We start from the raw sequence: 22,802 nt of genomic DNA, 5'->3' as shown, positions 1-22,802 counted from the left end.
ATGACATAAAATATCTACATCGAAATAACGTAGGATAAGAATACAATAAACGTAAAAATATACCTAAGAGTCTACGAACGATATAATGTATTATACTAGATTTAGATTATACAGATACGCCACCCTATAGTAAAAATTGGTATCGCCCACGTAGAAGCAGTCAATTGATGTCGCTGTAATTAATTGCATTTTACTTGATAAAAATAGAATTTCTACAATATAAAGCCATTAATAGTTGTGTGATTTCTATGATCGAAAAAGTGTTATAAAGTAAAATATGAATTTAAATGATTACAGTGACGTTCGGTGGCTGCGTCCACGTACGCTCTACTTGAGCTGATTGGCCAGGGGAATTGTAATTCAACTCCTTAGCCCGGTGACAATTATAAGATTATGTGCGAGCCCAGAAGTATTGGAATAATTATATGAATCTTATTGTATTATATAATATGTTTCTGCGAAGTACATTTTAATATTATATCGAAAATATGTACCTATTGACCAATCATGTTTATTTACTCGGTAATATTATGATAGGTGATAATTAAAATACGAATAATATTGTATAATGTTTTTCAAGGCCGGATTAGATCAACCAGAAGTTAATATGCAGATATAAGTAAACAATTTTAATTCAGTTTTCAAAAAGTGTTTAGAACCAAGGTTACTTTATGAATTATATTTTGATACAAGTCTGTCTATTGAAAATTACGAAACCGCTAGATTATCAAATATTCCTGGGCCATTATGTTCCCAGTCCACTTCTTGCCCAAGTTTATCAACATTATTTATTAACGTATCTGTATTCTATAAAATCGGTGGCGTACAATAAAATATTAACGGGTCGTGGAGGGGCGAAAAAATGTGCGAAAAGCAAAAATATCATAAGGCCGCGTACATCGCTCGCGCGAAAAAATCGATTAATACCGTTGGCGAGTCTTTCCCCCACGTCGTTGTCGTCGTTTTTTCTTCCTCGTTGACGCTTGTCCGTATTCGGTTCACGTGCAGACAGGTTCCGTTCTCACACACGCGTTTGTGACCCAAGAACTATGCGCCAGCTGCATGATATCGTCGTATTAGCCTATAACTAAACGTATACTCGTACATATTATATTACTATATTCATTATATCTCAACAAAATAATGTACATAACGACGCGTACTTATACACAGATATTGGTTCCGTGTTTGTTACAGTGGTGCATTTAAGATTTTTATTGAAAAATTATGTAAGAGATTCGTCACAATAAGAAACAAAATACTACCATTGCATTATATAGGTGTATTTCTTCAATGAGTGTGATAATAGAAAAAAAAAAATCTTAACCGTTACACGCTGTACAACATTTTAACAATAGCACTAAACAAAGGAATACAATATTATAATATTCATCCGCTCTTCTTCACTTCCATATGCCGCTCCATATTCGAGAAAATTTATTAGGTTAACCAAAATGTATACACTAGGAAAATGCAACTGAAAAATAATATAAAGCTCCAGTTTTAAAAAGTTATACTTTTTACTATTATACTTTATTCTACCAGAGAAGTGTATAATGTCTTCCTCCTCCCTTATAATAGAGTCTAGGGTCATCATTGAACAATAGATGACTACTTCGAACCGGAATAATTCAATTATAACAATATGTGATTCTTGATTAACTAAAATCAGATTGATGATATTTTAAGAATCTATGTTAATATTCTCATAAATGGTAAAAGAACGAAGATTTATTAAAATTAAAATTTTCCGATTGATAAATTTCTTTCGAAATGACAATTTAAACCCCACACAGATAATATAAATCATATTTTGCGTTCAGTAGCAATGTACTCGTAGTATTTAGTTTATCATGTATCGATTAGCTTGGCTATGTTATTACTGTAAAAATCACATGAGAAAATATTCTCATTACTTACAGGTAGTCAAAATATTAAATTTCATCCCAATATTTCCTGAGTTTTAAAATAATGCCGTGTGGTTGAGTGTGTATATTATTCAAGTGATTATAATCAAATAAATATTCGATAATATTGCAATAGCATTCAATTTTGACAGCCATAAGTAATCTCAGTACTTAATTAAAAATTAAAAAATACTGAATTGCGTGCGCATTAACCTTGTAGCACCATAAAATAATGGAATTATTTAAATTATAAATAAATAACTATTATTATTACAGAACGGGGATACTCATACGTTTATTTTCTTACTGTCAGTCATCTAAAATCCAATTAATCGATTTTTACGTATTATAACATTATTAGTTCTCATTAATAAATCTTTAATTTATAGTAAATATATAATGGTAGGTTCAATCGTGTCATGGACGTCATTGATACATTTTTGGTGATTTTATTTCTTAGCATTTAAAGCTGTCCTTATTTGTATCTGTATAATGTCAAGTTCATGTAACTTGCCAAACTCGTTACACTGCGTTTCAATAAATTTTAATACACATATTGTTTAGTTATAAACCACTGTTGACACTTGTATTGATAATCGTGAAACTGACAAAAATATCAATAAGATGATTTGCTTTATTAGATTTACATATTATTATACAACTATTCAAATAATACTAATAACAAATCGAAATATTTCTAGTCAAATGTGAGAGTGTAGTCACCGAATAATAATGATCATGTCGTACGTATATGAAATGCACCCGATATTATAATATGAAACTTTGTTTGAAGGATAATAGGATCCCTTGTCTTACGGTTGTTGTTATTATACGGACACAGTACGGATTTAATGATTCACCAAAATTATTATATTACGGTACGCCTTGTTCAAAAATATTTATGCAATGTTTTAATGACTGATGGACGAAGATAGGTTGTATATAATTCGGATACGGTAATAAATCGCGGTATTGCGGTCTTTGATGTGTCTATATATTATATATGTATACATCGTGTTCCTCTCGCGTCAAATATTCTATACACGCGGAGTCGTGTTCGAAACTTGCCTAGGTCGCATTACTTCGTGAAAACAAGTCTTCAACAACGTGTGACATTTTAGGTTTTATGTACCTCTTTCGTGGCCGTTGACATAACACGAGTTATAAATCAAAAGGGACTCATCCGTGTCCTGCAGCAGCGTACACTTTTCTTCCTTGTTCGTTCTTATATTTAACTTACTATACTATTTTACACGATCACTGCACCACTGCTGGTACTATGTGTAATGTACTGCATAATTTTTTTTTTCTTACTCCGGGTTCTCCCGGCTGCATACAAAACGTACACGTCTTGCCTGCATAATATCATATATTTGTTGTAATATGCATGCGAGTGCATATATGCACAGATACATGCCAATACACGGTCATAATAATATATTATTCACGGATTCGACTCTATGCCGGTAATGAATTCATTGCATTTGTTCCTCGCGCCGAGTGCTACGTGTGCAACCGGCCTAGGTGTGTACGAGGTATAATATTATCATTAGTGCAAGATGAATGCACGTGCTACCGATTCACACAGGAAGTTTGAAATGTTAACTCTAAGAAATGGAAAATGAACACAACTATTATGCTACGGTGACGTTTTCGATGCAAATTCGATTTTGATTAAAACAATCGCGCACTACTAAAGATATTTCTGTCAATATAACCGCGTGTATCGCACAACATCGTACACGCATTACATGTGCATATTTTAGGTCAAATTATGAAGAGTTAAAAATCGAACACATAATTTTTTTTGAAAAAAAAAAGAGAAATAGAAAAATTAAAATTAAATTTATTTTCGCGTTATATTTATTATAAAAATACCATTTCTATATTCTTATATTTACGGTCAATTAAAATAGTGTGTGTTCCAACTTTCACGTGAATCACTTGTTGTAATTTTTCATAACATTGTGTCGTTGTCTAACTTATAATGAACTATAATTTAAATTTTACTGTAAAAAATACTGTGTACTATCTTAGCACCACACCACATTCATAAGAAATGTTAATTAAAATTGTAATTTAAATAATATCGTCAACCACTATAAATCTTAAACGAAACACATTTTCTGAGTTTCATTACACTCAATCTTATGTGACCAATCTCATTATAAAATGTTAATTTCAGATCTAACATTCATTACTGTTACCGTGTTACAGTAATCAGTTTAAAAACACAATGACTAATTATATTGAAATGTAAAAATTTTAGTATTAAAAAAAATGTCTCCGTTCTTATACTCTTTAGTTCTTGAATGAATCGTGTATGCAGCGTATAAGTATACACGCGTGCCTTCGGAGGAAATACATCGAAGGTGGTCAGCTAATTTACGAACCGATGAGGTGTCTGTCGCATCCAATTATCGAAATTTATTATCCATGGCATTTTAATGTTGATTGTAAAATACAATTTTCATTTTACCAACCCGAGCTTGTTGGTGTACTTTTAGTGGTAATAAGAATGGAAATACTACCACGCGACCATAAGACTGTACGCAACTATTTTTTTCTCCTCCATACGCTCACGGTGGAAAAAAAATATAATATACCGTGGGTACTAAGTATTTCTACATAAAGGTGGATGATACATGAAAACTATATTTAAATATTGTTTTACTATTAGTGACTTACTATTTTGGATGCGATGTGGAAATGATTGCTGTACAAAATGTTTCAACATTTGACCTTTGTCGATTGCTGCACATATTATGGTTATTGCGATGGTTGTACTTTGTTTCGTATTACTAACCTGTCAAATTTCAAATGTTTCAATGCAGATCGTATAACTTTTTTCCGTTCAAAAAAATTCTATCAAATAACAAAATGAATATATATATAAACATTATTTATTTTTAAATCTTGAAAAGATTTGATTTGATATGCATTAATGCGCTTAGTAAATTGTTTAATGGTTCTTACTAACTTATTAAAATATTTTATGTTAAATACAAAAAAAAATAATAATAATAAATAAACATATATACTCAATACAATATTTTATATATAAATATCTTCAATTATTTTAATGAATTACATTTTACAATTGCAGTATTATTAAAAAACATTTTTTCCCGTACAAATTAAACTTAAACGCATTACACAACTTTTCTAAATAATTATAAACTATAGAAGTTATTTATGTTAACAAAAATTTAGTTATTAAGTTAAAGTTTTATTTTTAATTAAATTATATTTTTAATTTCGTAAGTATTTTAAATATACTTATATTATACTAAAATTTATGTATGTATATGTCTCCCAATAACTTATCGTACTAATAATTTGTGTGTAGATTGTAATTTTTCTTAAAAAAAAAAAATTAAAAAGTATTTTACTACTCTAGATATTAATATCATATGATTATAGAAACACAAGTGTTAAAGTTTTAACTGATATATTTTAAATATAACTATAAATTCTCAAAAAATAATTAGTATACAAAAATAAATGAAAAAAAAATAGTTTAATAAGTTCATTAAGAAGTAAAGAAAGTATACATCTAAAGGAAGATTTACATTTTTTATTATAGATGTTGAATCATAGATTATTTTATTTGTTTATCAGAAATCAATTATATAATTAAATTGTCAAGGAAATAAAATAAATAATCTGTGCTATTTTTCTTTAATTTTTCGAAAACTACAAAGCGTCAAAAATTTAATTGATTACCATTTATTATTTAAATTAAAACAAATTATTATTTTTAGTGAAAAATTTAAGAAAAAATTTACTTCAAAATCTATGATATATAATGATATTTAACAAGCACTTATGTGGGTAGATTATAATTGATTTAAACTGAAATTATAGTTGTTAGAATATCTACTCTTGGTTCCGTTATTTCTGTACATTTATATCACATGGCATTTTAACGTGAAAAAATGACTTTCTGTGAATTAAATAGGAAATAAATATTCGGATATGATTTTGTTAAAACTAATCGTGTTCTAGGTATGGCGACTGGATCTAGTCATGGTAATACTCTTCAAAGCAATACCACTCGAGAGCACGGACGGAGAACGGTTGGAAAAGTCACCGGAATGTACACATCCCAGTCTGTGCGTGAACCCTTACCACATCAACGTGTCCGTCCGCGAGTTAGACCTGTATTTAGCCAATTACATCAATAGCCACGGTAAGCGTATTTACGATTATAATAATATATACAGTACAAAGTAAAATATTATACAATACATTGAGATCATCTTATCCCGAGGATGAAAATAAGGGGTCAAGTATTTTATGGTATTTTTTTAAATCAAAAACTGTATTAGTCAAGTCGGAAACATATCTAAAACGGAAATATTTGTTTGGTTCATCGCGATTCCACCTTAAGGCAGTTTTCACCGTGTATTATATATAATCAGTGATGAACGGTATATTGTCGTGACATTCGCGGTGCCCTCGTAAATTCCTACGATATACGGAAATGCCCAGCAGTGGTCTTTTAAAAAAAACTGACAGTTTATCACTTCTCAGATTTCGACGATATCAATAACTATTCGTATTTTAACTTTGAACATAATATTTAATAACATTATTATTTCCTCTTTTCACTTGCAAAAAAAATTATGACCTGGAATAATCGCCGTAGATTATCGCCTTCGGAATATGTAATAAGATTATAAAACGTGCGCTAGATGGGTTTTTAAACATTTTGATCTCAGGATGATTCTGGACAGCCGTCTGGCGTAATTCTTATGTGGAAGTACAAAGTTGGCTGTAGGTTTCCCGAGGAAGGGTTGCTCGTCGTTGCAGGGAGACGAACACGCCAAAAGGCAGAATATGATTCGGAGCACTAACACACACACATCACATGCACATCATTAGTATTCTGACGGGCGCGTCATTTTCCTATACATGTAAAATATTATAGTTTCTTCGGTGCTGCACGCTGCAGAGTCCCACGCGGCGATCGGTCGATTGGTCTCGGAATACTAACCACAAGAGTCCTAGTCCGTATCCGATGCGTCTTATGTATGTATAATATATTATTTGTACGCGCGCGCGCGCGCGTGTGTGTGTGTGTGTATGTGTGACTCACGTCCAAACGATTGTCTCACAAGGCTCATAATTAGGGCAAGGACACACGGCGACAGTGGGCGGACGGACGAACGAGCATCATAGGTCGCGCACTTGAAACGGTTGAAAAAAAAAATTAAAAAAAATTCGCCACCGTTAAACGAAATAATAATAATATTCTAATACGCCCGATGACACGACGACGATGCTCATATTATACGTTTGGGACGTGATTAGAAATCGTTCTACTGCGGTTTCCAGTGAATATATGAATCCAAATTAATAATAATATGTACCTCTGCACGATGACATCGGTGAGAACGGTCGTGTATACGTACGCTATTGTAAACCACTCGACATGGTGATAAATAAATAGTTTTCAATTTCGCCACATAAAACACCGCGGACGTGTGTGAACCGAACAGCCTGTACTGCGCGTGTTGTTTTACAACGAGACGTTAGTACGTGATCGCGGGTTCAACGAAAATCTTAACAATATATATTCCATGTGATCGCTCAATCGAGCATGCATATGTAATCAATTTAAATACCGCAAATCGTATCTGTCACAAATATAGTATGACGAGTTCAAAGTTTTCGTATTTTTTTTTTTTTTTTGCCCACACTCGTATCCAAATACTACACGGTAAGATAAAAAATATGTGCATTCGAAAGAAATCGATTTCAAACTGAATTAAGACTACACTGTATTTTTATTCGATACTATCGTAGACAATTTAAAATTAAAATTAAAACAATGCGGTATCGATGTCGAAAATGGGGAACGGAATGTCGTCCAATATTATGCTCAAATCGATCACTTGTATTTAATATGTGGCTTCCGTCAATCTAACAGTGTGTTTTTGGAGTATTTTATGCCCGTGTGCTTCCCAAAACTTATAATAGTTGCACCGTATTATTTGCAGCCGATTAAAAACGGTTTTAGTGTTATCGTTCATCAAATATTAGTTTTTCGTGTACGTTTATTTCAATAATAAAACAAAATAGGTCAGAGCAGTGTAGGCATTAGTACTTAAATTATTGAACTCATAAATGACCTACACAAAGGCTTAAGCTTTTTTTTAGAAAATGCATTTGCCAGTTAGTTAGCAAATAAATTACTGTAATATAAAAGCCATTGAAAAAAATAACCCCAAGTGCATTTTCGTAATGACTTACATACTTTTGTCCCGTATACGTTGTATAATATTCTTCAGACATCCACGCCACCCACGCGGTGGACCTTTAAAAAAAAATATATAAAAACCGCCATAGGTGTACGACGCTAAGTATATATTTTTAGGGGTCGATATCATTACGAGTTCAAGTTAAGGTCGTTTTGGCTGCTTCACTCTAGTGACAATAAAAAACAGAGGGTACTTAGGATCGACGCGGAGCCCTTGAAAACGGTTCCGCGGGAGGCACCGCGATTATTATAAAATAATAATAATAATAATAATAATATACGTAAATATTTTTCAGTTTTCTTTCAGCACGAAATTTCCACACATTTGCATAATACCGTATAATATACAAAAATATATAAATATACACGTTAAACGCGACGCGATTCTCAGTTATTCGTCCTATCCAGTGGTATAGGCGCGAAAACTTGCCCGTGCGATTTTGCCAGCGCGTCCGTTATCCGCCATGGCAATAATATGTACACACACACATGGTCACACACACGTCAATTATATTTGAAAACAATGCGTATGTGTGCGATGGCGCGTTTTTGTGTGTGTACAACATATGTTATACAGTACATAAATATATAATAATAATATACCACATGCGCGGTATGAAACGAAATAATAAAATAAATAAAAATATTGAAATTTGTATTCTTGTCGCGGACAAGACGACAATGATGTCTTTATTCGTGTGTGTATGTATACACACACACACACACACACACACACACATATACCCATATACATATAATAATAGTATAAAAGTGCAATCACAATATCATAAGGTTGTCACGAACGTTAGATCCCACGCCGGTCGTTGACCACTTCGGTTCGTATTTTGATAAATTCGTATGTGACCTTCTGGCCGCACAGACATTGAAATATCTAAAATTGCTGCACACATTTCGTTTATTCGTTTTCAATTGTCATCGGTGTAAACAATATTATTTAGTTTTCATAGCTAATACCGTTATCACCACCGTCTCACAGACGAATCGTTTCTCGTCATCCATCGGATGGCGAATAATTAATAGTAAACGATAAAAGATATTCTGTATCTAAATGCTAAGTGGTGTGTTTATTCACCACTATCACGACGTATACATTCGTTGATGTATTTAAACGATAATAAAATAATATTTTATGAAATTTGTTTATTATTATTAATAAAATATATTATATTTTGATTAGTATTTTATATGAGATTAAAATAGTTAATCGTTTAACAAATAATAATGCACTTGGTTTGACAAAACAATTTTTTTTTTTACCAATATTTTAATCAAGCGTTTTCGTATAATATATGTTATACTTTAGGTATACATAGACTATTATTAATAATCGCTTTGCATGTGTTTGCACTTTACGTATACGCATAATATAACTGTACACAGCATTGGAAGATTGTTATATTTTCTCAACAATTGTAATATATTTTGTGTTTTTTTTTTTTTTTAAAAAAAAAAATTGAGTCAACCGAGGAATATATTATGCAGTTTTAGATCATTATTATGTTATTCATAATAATACTATCTAAAACTGTATATTATGCCGAAAACAATCAAATATTCTACAAGTCTAACTGCAGCTTGTTCGTGTCCAGCATATAAGTGTAATAAATCCGGAACCTTGATTTAGTATTTTTTTCAGAATACGCTATGTAGTAGATAGCATCTCTAAATAATGTAATACTAAGAGTTTGAAAAAAAAAGTTGTTTCCGTATTCTATATATACTTTGTTATCCACTTTTTATTATATTCGTTTCTTTATTTTTTGCATATGAAATATAATTCACCATAAAATCATAAATATAATGTCTCGAGTCGTACATTAATTTAATAAATTTAATATCCAGTGGGCACTGTTATATACGTATTGTATTTATGGCACAATGCGTTTGCGGCTTACACGTCGTACATTATGCGAATAGATCGAATAATACGTTTGCGCTAAACACGAATTCCTATTATTCCGCTAATATATATTTTATATTGTACATATTATAAGCCCAATACATTTATTATATACATCTATGTACTATAATATTCTGAAATGATGAAACATTTGAATTATGAAAAAAATAAAAAATAAAAAAAAATGTAAAAAACTTGTTTACGTACATACAATATACATTATTTTCTATTTTGAAGCATCGAGCAGGTAGCAAATACGTTTAAACAGGATTTAACATATTCAAAATATTCGCTTGTGTTGTTTATTCTTATAGATTCTTATATATTCTCCTTGAACTATTATACCAGTTTTCCGGAATATTTATATTCATTAATTAATACGTAGGTAGGTATACAATGTATAATAAATTAGTTGCGACCATCGGTCGCGCGGCGCAATGCCTATAATATCATTTTTACTGTTCTTAAATTGCTTAATTTTTTATTTCAATATTATGCATATAGTAACTGTTTAAAATATTGATATTCCTACATAATGTGCGCCATCATTAAATTATTCGACCTTTAATTGTCGAATAGATACGGAAAATCAATCACAGCACGGTATAAGGATAATTTGTGTTGGGCCATGCGAGGATTCTCTTTATATTATGTATAAGTAATATACGTGGTACAATAAAACCTGTTTTTTATTTTTTCATAAGGTACGAGTTAAATATATATATATATATATAAACTGGCACCTAACTACTTAACTCGCATGGTGACGGCAATTGCAGTATTCCGCGAAAATCTAGTTGGGTGGCACTTATACACGAATACATTATGCACGCACAAAAAGTTATTATTTTGCAACGGATCACACTACTACCATAGTCAATATTGAGTTCACGTGACGGTCTAATATGAAAACATTGAAGGAATCACATTCAAATAGTGTGGAAAATTCAGTTAGCGATAAAACGTTTATAGTTTCTCCTCAAAGGAGAGTACAAACAACTATTATGAATGTTATATTTTTTTTATAAAGAAACAAACTCAAAACTCGGTCAAAGATTTTCTTTTTCAATTTTCTAATTGCAGTGGAAAGTTTAAATTCTAAGTATAAATATTTTATACACATCTCCAATTAAATAGTATACAAGTAGGATATGTCTTACGCGTTCTTTTGATAAACATCGAATATTTTAACGAACCTATTTTTAAGACCATACTACTGCGAATAAAGTATAATTTTTATATTAATACTCGTATTGAGCATATATCCTCTATAAGTTTTTTGACTTTACGCGCTCGTTCACGACCCCTCAATAATCATTTTTCCTTCAACACGGCAGCGGCTAAGACGTCAAAAATAGCATTTACGTTAATAGTAAACACAGTCGTTGTGTGTGCAGTGATCGTGAATACGTTAAATCGCTTTCCCGCTCTAATACGTTTTATCCCTTTTATCATCATCATCATCATCATCAGCTTCGTCGTCGTTCGAAATCGAAAATACTTAAACGTCTGTTGTTTTTATCGTGTATACGTATAGAACATTTACATATGTGTGTGTGTATATATATAAATATATAATGCACACGTGACCGACGTCGTGGCAATATTTTAGAAAAAAGAACACGCGACGTTTAATGCATAAACCAAATACCTACGTACGGGCTTCGCCAGTTCATTTACACGTGCGGTGGATACGATACGGTAACGGCGGCGGTTTATTTTTTTCTCTCGTTTTTATGGGTAGCGAAACGGACGTTAGCGTCTGCATCCACACCATGGTGTAAAGCTAAATCACCTCTCCAAGATAAATCTCGAGGCCGTTATCGAAGCGTGTTTCCTCGCGGTCCAGGTGATCACGTCGTGGTGTTAACGGTGGCGTTTGCGTTGTGTATAATATGCGCGGTCCTATTTCCCTAGATCGAAATTATATTCTCTATTCCCGTCTTACAATGTTCGATTTCTATTTTATTCTCTCTCTCTACACCACCAATGAAGTACCAGATTGTACGCCCACCCCGATCGAAAGGTTAAACGATAGAAATAACCACAGCGTTACTTCTAGAAATAACAAAGAAATGGACGAGCCCTTCTTGTACACCAGACACGTCAAAGTATCAACTGGGCCAAATATATTGAATAGTATACCAGGCGGACTGCAAATAAAAAATGTAATAAAAAAAAATATATATATATATTATATAGGTACATAAAAACCAACAAAAACGTATTCGATTGCATTTAATCAGAATATAAGACATAATAATATGATACAAACAATAAAATTCTCTACAAATCTTAGATAGTAGCGACACGACATTAATATTTTATAATTATTTTCACAATTTATTTTTTATTTTTTCCATTAATTTTGTTAACCGTGGACCAAAAAAAAAAAAAAAATTAACCGTGAGTGGCGTGTTTGACATACCTGTTGTGCGCTGAACGTAATGTGCCCGAAGAGGACCAAGGTGGTTACTATGAATTGTTAATATTATTTCGTGTTAATAGTTAATCATAGGCATAATCTGTGGTATTAGGTATCATCACAAAAAATAATTAATTCAAATAATCATGCGAAATATAACTAATAATTTAATTCGTTATAAAAAAATAGGTTTTTAATACACTACCGACTACTACCACAATACTCGTATACTACCACTGTCAACCTATGGTAACATTGTGATGTCTCTTCCGACACACAGTAATGATTATGATGCCGATTCGCTTTTTTAGTATATATGTATATCTTCCGAGTGAGGTAATTTCTCGTAGCGATCTGATCCCAGAATTTTATGTAAAACAATATTGTGTTTTATTTATCGCATATTATTGAATAAAACAAGACATGTTAATAGTCTCAATTTCAGTTGAGGATTGCACCGTTCGTCGTTTCCTCCCTATTTTCTCTGTACACTGATCCCCCCTATTTTATAAACGATTTTCGTTGCAACGCGTTGAAATTCTGATTTTTTTTTTTTACTGTAATAATTGTTTTATTCATCTCTGTGGAAAAAACTGCCATCTTCCGTTTCTAATATTCTTACAGTTACTTTTCACCTCGATCGCGCCCGTAACGATTATTGCGATAACAAAGAGGGCCCTCGTATTTGTTTGGAACATTAATTATTACATTATTTTATTTATTTATTTTTAAATTGCTTCATTTTTTTTTACCCAATGTAACTCGAGCGCTTTTGTTATTATCTAAAAATAATTTTACGAACTGTTACGCGAGACGTTACTGTGTTTATGAGTGAATGTTATTTTTAACACGGAACAAAATATATAACAATTTTTCCTGTATACAATGTATATTGGTAATATGTAAACCTTAAACGTGTTTCAGGAACATATTATTATATTAAATTTACGTTTATTAATCTGCTATTTCCTATGATTCTACTAGTTTTTATCTGAAACCATAGTTTTAAAAATTAAATGTGTGACGTAAAACCGAATAGCACCAATATGGCGTGATAAAATGTACAAAGTGACAGTTACTATTCAATGATATATTGCAATAAGTTTCTAGGATTGAATTGTTTTTTTTATCAAGCTTTTTTTTTATCTTTTCAACCAGAAAAAATTTATTTACGTTGACGTATTTTACCAAAAAATTATTATAAAATATTCTTTTAAATAGTTAGCTTAACACCTATCAATCAAAGTTTAATATTTTAAAAATTGCATTTACAATTAGTCCCAACGTATGTGTTGATTTTTCTGACATGCGAATTTTTTTCTTCTATTTTTAATAGCCACCTTATGAGCCTTGTGATGATAGACAGAATCATATACATGAGTTTAGTCCGCTTGCCACAAAATAAAAATTATTGGATTTGATATATAAAAATATACTGTTATTTTTCTTTTTTACGATTGTAATTACGATTCCTAAACAGAAATATTGAACAATAATATATATTTACATTATAATTTTTCCCTGGCTATATTACGATATTGCAATAAACTAATATAATATGTACATATAAATTATATAAACTGGATTTTAAAACAACAAACCCGTTAAAATTAACTTGAAAACGTAAACAAAACCTTATTCTTTTTTTATGTTATTATCATAAGTGACTGGGGTGATTTTGTTTTACATTTTTTTTTCAGAAGTCTTAAGTGGAATATATGACAACAACAATGAAAAAGGTGAGATGATTTCAAAGCATGAGTTTTTATCATATTATGATTACATAATTGTAGTTCAATACGTATTTATTATTAGCATGTAATGGATTTAAAATAGAAATATATGTATGTGATAATAATTTCAAAATTGAGAATACAAATTTTAAATATTCAAATATGTGATAAAAACTATTTAAAAGCTTACTGCATGTATATTTCTATTTTTTATTTTATTTCTCGTAATTTAGAAAATATATTTACTAACATTTTTATTTTTTCTAATGCATGCATTACGGTTCGTTAAATAAAATTATTAAATACATTTCGGATAAAAAAAAAATAAAACGAATTGATAGAATGACATTAATGTTTATTCGTACATAAGGCGCATTGAATAGGCAATACAGTAACCTGTACGATGTGTTTCAAAATTGTATAGTTGACATAACTATTATTTAGGAGCCGATTACAATATTATTTTATTATAAAATTCTATATTGGAACACATTTGTTTCGTAGAACTTTGGTTGCATTGTTTTTAACAGCATAAACTAATTAAATTCAATAACGTATGCATGTCGTGTTGTTATATTTGATATATATATACTCGTATATGCTTTTGTGATACATTTACAATATGCATTCTACTTTGATTTTGCATATTACTATAGCAAATTTTGGCAGTGAAAATATTATTCTCATATCATTTTTGAACTTTAAATTATAACTTAGCCATGTTTTAATGTTTTAATAAAGAGGGACAATAAATACAAAAACACAATAAAAAAATAATAAAAAAAAAGTTAACTTGTAATATTGAAACAACTCCTAAAATTAGTATTGTTAAGAATTTCAAAGTATTCAAGTTATCTGCAGTGATGAAACCTGATAGATAGATAATTCAACATCAAACACTAATCGCATAATTTTATTTCTTCAACTATTTATTTTTAACGTGGTTGATATATTATTTACAGTAAAATAAACCAAATTGTTTTGTAGTTCAAACCTATTTGTTTAAAAATTAATATTATTGTATTTTAATATATCAAACCAATTTGAAGCTCTGATAATATATGCTCCTAACGAAATTTTCATCGTTGATTTTTGGGTAGTAAAGTTAGTACGTTAGATTAACATGTATATGTTTCAGTGTATAAAAATATAAATGTGTGTATGTGTATGTTTGTGGGTATCAATATTCTATATATAGACATGCACATACGAGCGTTCTATGGGACTGTATAGATATTATCCAGAAACGGAATTTAATTGCGTTTTGTGCGGAGAAAAAACATTTTTCGTCTTTCGGATCGGCAAAAATTAATTTCTCTATAGTAACATTAATCTTCGCGCTGCGCTTCGGATTTCCATTCGACAAAGGAGTAAAGGAAGCACGCAATTTTAACATATTTTAATACACTACACACGCGTGTGTTCGTTGGTATTCGTATAAATTTATAAACATTAAGGTGTACGAGTGCAAGCGCAACGTTATAATATACCGGTCGGTTGTACGCGAAAACAAGTCACATACATATTGATTTACGTCTTATTTTCCCTGCGCGTGAAGCGTACGCAATACGGGAACGTGTGTAGTTATAATACGAGTATAGAAATATTATGATTTAAGAGCAATCACGTGAATTGTATAATTCAAGTGCGCATTATAAATGCTGTTATTGCTATTATTACTATTATAAAATTGCGTATTTTTTCACAACAATAATTTATTAACACAATCTTCACTTCGGTTTCCGTGAGTTCAGCACACTACTCTAGGTATAACGTATTTCGTAGTCAATCGAAACGATTGTAAATTCCTTAGTGTTAATTTCGTAACCACAATTTGGTTCATACGTTCGTCACGCAGTCGGGGCACAATCTCCGAGTCTTCCGAGAAAACATAATACGCGTATGTACGATGTAATATGTAACGAGCTCTCGTCTTTAAAATAACCGCATACGGTATAAAAATATAAAAACAATTTTTTATAAACTATCCTACGCGTTTTTTATTTATATTATTGCTTTTCGTCTGGCAAATGTAACATATACATATATATATATATAATTGTACACATTATACACATGTTCCGAATGGAGTAGGTGTAACTATAATATAAAATACGTATAAAATTAAAATAACAAAAGTGGTCGATGTCTGTAATATTATAAAACACTTTGTTATATATCAAATAAAATGAATGTATAAAAAAAGGACATTTCAAACATAAAGAAATCGTTAATCCATTGATCTAAATAATTTTTATATTGTACTAAATATGAGACGCATAGAACCAGAACGGCCTACCTACAAAAAATCAAATTTTGTTTTATACGATAAAACATTTCGCACGAGCGAAATGAGCGCAATCAAATCTCCGCATGGTCCGCATACTCGTACATAAATTTTAACGGTATTTGTTGGACGTATATAACGTATATATTTTTTGTCTTCAGCTGGTTACGCCAGTCACATCTTCGGCGATAATAAAACAAGCGTTCTTCTTTTCTTTTTACGAGACGCGTCCAGTAGCGTTCGGGCGCGGCGACGAGCTGTAACAATACAAAATGCGCTGCGGACACATTTATTATACGTTCACGGGAAGTGTAAGGGTGGGCAAAGGGAAAACAAACGTAGTTATACGGGTACGGGGAGAAGGAAAAACAACTGTTTTCCGCACGATAATTCAACTACGTAATCTAGCGCGCGCGAGATGGTCCTGTGCGTGCGGACCACGCCGGATCTTTTTCCGCCGCAAGCACTGCGGCAGAAAACAACAACTGCGACGACGACGACGACGATGACGGCGATGACGACGACGACGAGGTCCGACGACGAGACCGGAACTCGGAGCATCCAACGAAATCTACGACGAGGAAGAAGAGGAGGCTTTGTCGCGTTATATGTACGAATTTGCGCGTGTGTACTCTTCCGTCTACACACATATATATATATATAAATACACCCCCTTACGCCACCGTCTCTGCCGAGGGGTGTCAAATGGTCAAACTGGCACCGGAAACAAGACCTTTTTATACGCCCCATCCGGTCTACGTCGTCGTCGGTTCCGGCCGGCCGGCCCGCCGTTCTCCGGGCGCGGTCTACGTCACGTCGGTCGCGTACACACGGCCTCGCGCGAGATATGCACATATAGAGACTCCGGAGCCGACCGAAACTTACTTTTATGGACTTTCGCTGTTGTTGCGCGCCGTCGTCGTCCGTTTTTTTTCCCCCCCGTTTTCTGTTCGCTTTGTTTTGTTTCGTTTTTTTCTCTCCGTTGTACTTTTGTTGGTTTTATCCCTCATCCCACCCTCTCATTATCCCGCCGTCGCAGTCACGATTGCCGATTCTGCATCTGCCTCTCTGCGCGAAGAGTCTTCCTCTGGAGAAAATCAACAGACCGCGGCGAATTTTTTTTTTTTTACTTCCCAAAAGTCTGGCTTGTGTACACGCGCACCCGTCTTTGGTCGTTTTCGACCATTCGCTGCTGCAGTGGATGCGACCATCGTGGAACTCGTGCGATTCAATCTCTCCTCATACGTTACCTAATGCCTGCAGGCCCAACAGTTTTTTTTTATTTCGCGTATATCAGCAAATTTTTATCATACCAGTATATCATTATAATATTATCTCGATTGTAGTAATATACGAGTATTACGCGTAAACTACCCAAAGACTTCTTTTGGTCATAAGATTGCTCTTACAAAATTATTTTTTGAAATATACTTTTCTAGAACTTAATCTCAATCATTCCGCTCCTAGCTTGCAAGTAATCGGTGTGATTGTGATATCGTCACATATCATTAATCGGATTATTAATAAATAACTAAATAACTAATTTTATTTTTTTCGTAATCTCTATTCTACTATTTTTTTTCTCCAGATAATTTGTCTAAGAAATATATAAACTAAAAATTTACACAGTTACTCGATTACATTTCCAGCAAAAATTGTTGCTCATTTTATAAATGTATATATATATATGGTTGTGTACGTATGTGTGTGTGTAAGCGTATGTATACTTTAAAATGTTTTATTACAAAAAAAAAAAAGACAAAAAAGCTAAAAAAAAAAATCTCCGGTGGATGCGTAGTAAATGCCGGATTCTCGAATAGTAGTTCCGGTCTTTTCCCTATTCGACATTTTGTCTAACATTATATTGTTCTTCGGGTCGTTTTGCGCCCTCCGTAAGCGTGTACACATGTGTATTCACACATACGTATGTATGTACATGCCTCTCTGATTTATTGACTTTCATTTTGAATAGAACTTCGAGTTCCCCGTAAGGTATAGGTTAGATACATCCCATAGATAAAATACACACGTAGAAAAGTGTATAAGCTTAGTGTATACAATAAATTGATTTTAATCGATTCGTTTAGCGAACGTGTACGAGTTTTTATAATCCCTATGCAAAAAATAACGGACCCAATGAGGGGAAAATGATCAGTGGCCATGGTTTGGAAAAATACTCGAATAAGCTATAAACAAAAGGATCTTTTTCAACAGTTCAAATTATAGCGTTTAATGTTTTTAGGGTTGAAAAAGACACCTTGTTATTAAAAACATCACACGTTGTAATATTTTATTAATTTCAATATTATCCAATCTTATGAAAGCCTCAACCTGCGCTAAAGACTAGGTGTATTACTTTTTGTCGAAACTTTCAAATCTTAATCTAAAGTAATAACAAAAATCTTGATCTGGACTAGCGCATGCTGTACAATTACGTCAACATGTATTGAATATGCTGATCGTTTATTTTTTTCCGCGTAGTTTTCGCTGTTGTTCAGGATTGGCCGAACCATTTTCATTGCTTAGCGTACCGGCAAATTTACGATCCATATGTGGTACGCAAATTATGTACACACACGCGGTACAATGTGACTTTTCTTTACGCCACATTCGCGACCGTTTCTTTTTTATCCCGTTTTTACGGCGCGACGTTTGCAGCTAATTGAAGCAAAAGTTTTCAAGTTTTAAACGTGATTTGTGAACGTACTTAAAAAGTGTGCGCGCCCAAAGAGGGTCGTCCGCCCGCGTGTATCGAGAACGGAAATATTTCTGATAACACTACAAAAATCGTGCGCGTGATATATGCGCCCTCCCTTATTAGCTATATTGCGTGTTATACAGCCGATATATAGGCCGTCGTTGGACGGTTTTTTTGATTTTACTTTCGGTGGCCACCGCCGGGAGTGGAAGGTTAATGTTTTTTTTTTACAATGGCAAGGTTTCTATACTTGGCGTTGGTGGTAAAAAAAAAAAAATAAAAATAAAGAAAAAACAAAAAGAGTCACTCGTGCAATCGTAAAGATCATGAATCACGTCAGCGGCGCCGTCGGGGAGCTGCAATATAGGCTGGAGAGAGTATAAAAAAAAACAAAAAAATATTATCGTCGGCCGTGGTGGTACCACGTGTGCGTTATTCATTATTACAACGTTCTGTATACATAATATTATATATTGTTATTATTAGCCGGACGAATATTATGCACGCTGCGAGAAATCGTATAGTCTCTCTCTCTCAGTACAAATTTCGCGAGTGTTATTTATTATTATTATTATTATTATTATTGTTTTTTCATATATTATCGCGTATATTCCGTCGTCCTCGCCGAAAACCGTGTACACCACTACTGCTGAATCGCTGACTACGACTCTGACGACTTACCCGCGATTTTAATCTGTAAATTATTGTGTATGTGCTAGTCATCGCGGAAGATATTGCAAAATTTTCCATATGAGTTCCGTTTCCGAACGAACGAACATTTAAATGTACATTATACGGGGCCGCGCGCGCGCGTATATATTATTATTGTACGCGCGCACACACTCGCGAATATATGCAAACACATATTATATACATAGAGGCAATTCACGCGGCACATTGTGCATGTGTGAGCACGGGTATTTATATGTGTGCGCGTGTGTGTGTATCGTCATCGTGCCCTCTTTTTCTCTCCTTTTATTTTTTTCACATAAACACTACGTATATAAATTCATTTCTTCTCGCGCACGGCTCCTACGAACGACGGACGACGACCGCCGCTTTTGTACACGCGTATACATATTATTGTGTGCGTGTGTTAGTATAAGGAAAACCCTATAACTCACTCGATCCTCTATCAATTCACACGCAAACACACACGAGCAATTTTATCTCTCTCGGCTCGCGCGTTTAAAAAGGTGTCGACCAAATGGGATAGAATAAATACAGGCGGCAACGTCAGCGACGGCGGCGGAGCAGAGACGCACACACTCCTTTTGTGAGTCCCGTTTATTGCGATCGTGTCCTGTTTCTCTTCTCCGTTTCTCTCCGCCTCGCACATGTATAAATGTATTATAACAACGCATCATTTTTATGTGGTTACGGAGATAGGGCATTAGACCTATTTTCACTCGGCCGTCTGCAGTTGCGGTGTACAACGTACTCCCACCAACACTAAAAACCGTTGCACTCCGCTTACGGCTAACCCCTTCAGCGGGTCGCGTAGTTCGTAAGAGAAAGACGAACATCTTCGTAAAACTGTTTCAAGTACAGTGCACATCTATTGCATAGGCACTCGTTTTTCGTCGGTTGTAACATTGATTTTATTTAAGTCCCCTGACACCAGTGGCGGTTTTACGGGAGGGGCGATACGTGGATCGCCCCCCCCCCCTTTGGGCCGTGTAAGAATAAAAAATATGAAAGAGCAAACAATTTACTAAAAATCGTTTTGGTGATAATTTTATGTCAAAACTGTTTACTATTTACAAAAATGTTTACTCCTATAAGTTTGAATAAAAAATCCTTTTTGTTTTAATTTTTTTATTGATACATATATTTTCATGTTATTCCTTTGTAGTATAAAGTTTATAGAAACTAAAATTACTTCTCATGTATGAAGCAAAAAAATAAATGGGATGTGTATGCAAATTGTAAGTATATTTAAAATGTTTTCACCGTCCCCCCTAGTGGTTTTTCAAAAACCGCCACTACCTGACGCAGGTTTTCTTACGTTTTTCTGACGCACAATTATTAGGACGCCATTTTAGGCGTAAATTCAGGACTGTTAAATCCACATCGGTCTAATTGTTACGCGTAAAATAGGCACTATCACAATGAAACAATGTATTGCTGAGATGATGTAAACTGTGTACAATTTCTACACGATTGTACGATTTACTTACACGTTCCTACTGCTGAACCGAACATTCGACGCTTTGCGTATACGTCTTATCATGCAGTGACGATGGTGTCCAGTCAGATGTTTGCTAGACAATTTATTCATTTATCCACTATATTGCGATATAACGTCTGTTCAAAGTCATCGGACGTTTGCAAGCTGAAAAACATAATTTCTCGAAATGTTCTTAAAATACTACTTTAATCATCAAAAGTCGTAACACTATAATTCGGCTCAAAATAATTAATAGAACGCATGTTTTAATTTTATGGTTATTCTGTTTGCCGCACTTTAAACGCACATGCATCCGTTAAAGATTTGTATAGTGTCGAGCATAGAGTAATTTATTTTAATGCAATTTGACGGGTCGTGTAAAATTTTACTCGTTCCAAACTTTAATTTAGTATATCACACTCAAGTGTGTTGACCGAATATTTCCTTGATCTTGTTCCAAAAATTCACCGAGTATAACCTTGATTACATTGTCGATTTCAAACGTGTGAAGTACCTAATATATGACCAATCCCTGTTATGATTTTTAAGCGAAAACAATTATTTCGTTCTTTACCGTGGCGTAAATCATAAAAATTCATATCAGCCGTGGAGATGCAATAATGCACGATAGTATGCACACATTACTATGATCCATTCCAGAACTTATAGAAATCGTTATAGGTCTGTTTAACCACTTATGTAGCAATAACTGCAGTGTACCTCGTGTATTTTCATATTTAATGAGTTTACCATTAGTTAGTTTTATAAACAGCATCGTCCACGGTGTATATTGTGTGTATTGCATTTTTATATATTAAACACTTGGTTGATTTGAAATCTGAAGACGCTGCGCCCACCACCCCTTATTTTATGATGCGTCGAACGTATTATATATGTAGAGGATAAACAAAAAAGAAATTACCTTATTACTGTACAAAGGACGGGACGTTAGTTTTATAATTTTTATATATATAAGGGCAAAGAAGAGTAATAAATTATTATTCGACACTGTCACCACGCGAATATATTTTATAAAACGTATTTGTTTCGTCGCGTACGTTGTCAAAAGTATTGTCTTCATCGATCACGCGCATCGATTTTCAACTCGTATTTTTTCCCAAACCCAATCTAAACATTTTTCTTCTGCAGCGTTCCAGCTCGTAAATTACGCTCAAACCGTTTTAGTTGCGACGTCTTTAAAAAGTCTATATGCATATAAATGACATACTCGTATTCATGTATGTATACATGAGAAAGAGGCCAGAGATAATGTGTTTGTATCGGGAAATAAGAGATGCAAAAATGTACTGAAATTTACGTCCCTAGTGGTATGAATGTATCGCGCGCAGAGAGAATTAAAAAAAGGATGTAATATATTATGTGCATATATATATAC

At 33.0% G+C, this 22,802-nt stretch overlaps 1 protein-coding gene across 6 annotated transcripts in view; it reads left to right on the top strand.

Annotated features, from left to right (window-relative positions):
- The window catches only part of LOC112689049 (nuclear factor 1 X-type), a 124,123-nt gene that overhangs the window by 74,909 nt on the left and 26,412 nt on the right, over window positions 1-22,802 (top strand). For 4 of the 6 annotated variants that reach the window (XM_025562546.1, XM_025562549.1, XM_025562547.1 and 1 more), the window contains exons 4-5: window positions 5,916-6,099; window positions 14,219-14,257. In XM_025562546.1, the coding sequence (XP_025418331.1) occupies window positions 5,916-6,099; window positions 14,219-14,257 (223 nt within the window). The remainder of the gene's footprint in view (window positions 1-5,915; window positions 6,100-14,218; window positions 14,258-22,802) is intronic. The other 2 variants (XM_025562548.1, XM_025562551.1) reach the window with 1 other exon arrangement.

Source organism: Sipha flava, unplaced genomic scaffold (assembly GCF_003268045.1).
Source record: "Sipha flava isolate LNK unplaced genomic scaffold, YSA_version1 41_pilon_pilon, whole genome shotgun sequence".
NCBI lineage: Eukaryota > Metazoa > Arthropoda > Insecta > Hemiptera > Aphididae > Sipha > Sipha flava.
This window is presented reverse-complemented; position numbering and strand designations above follow the sequence as displayed.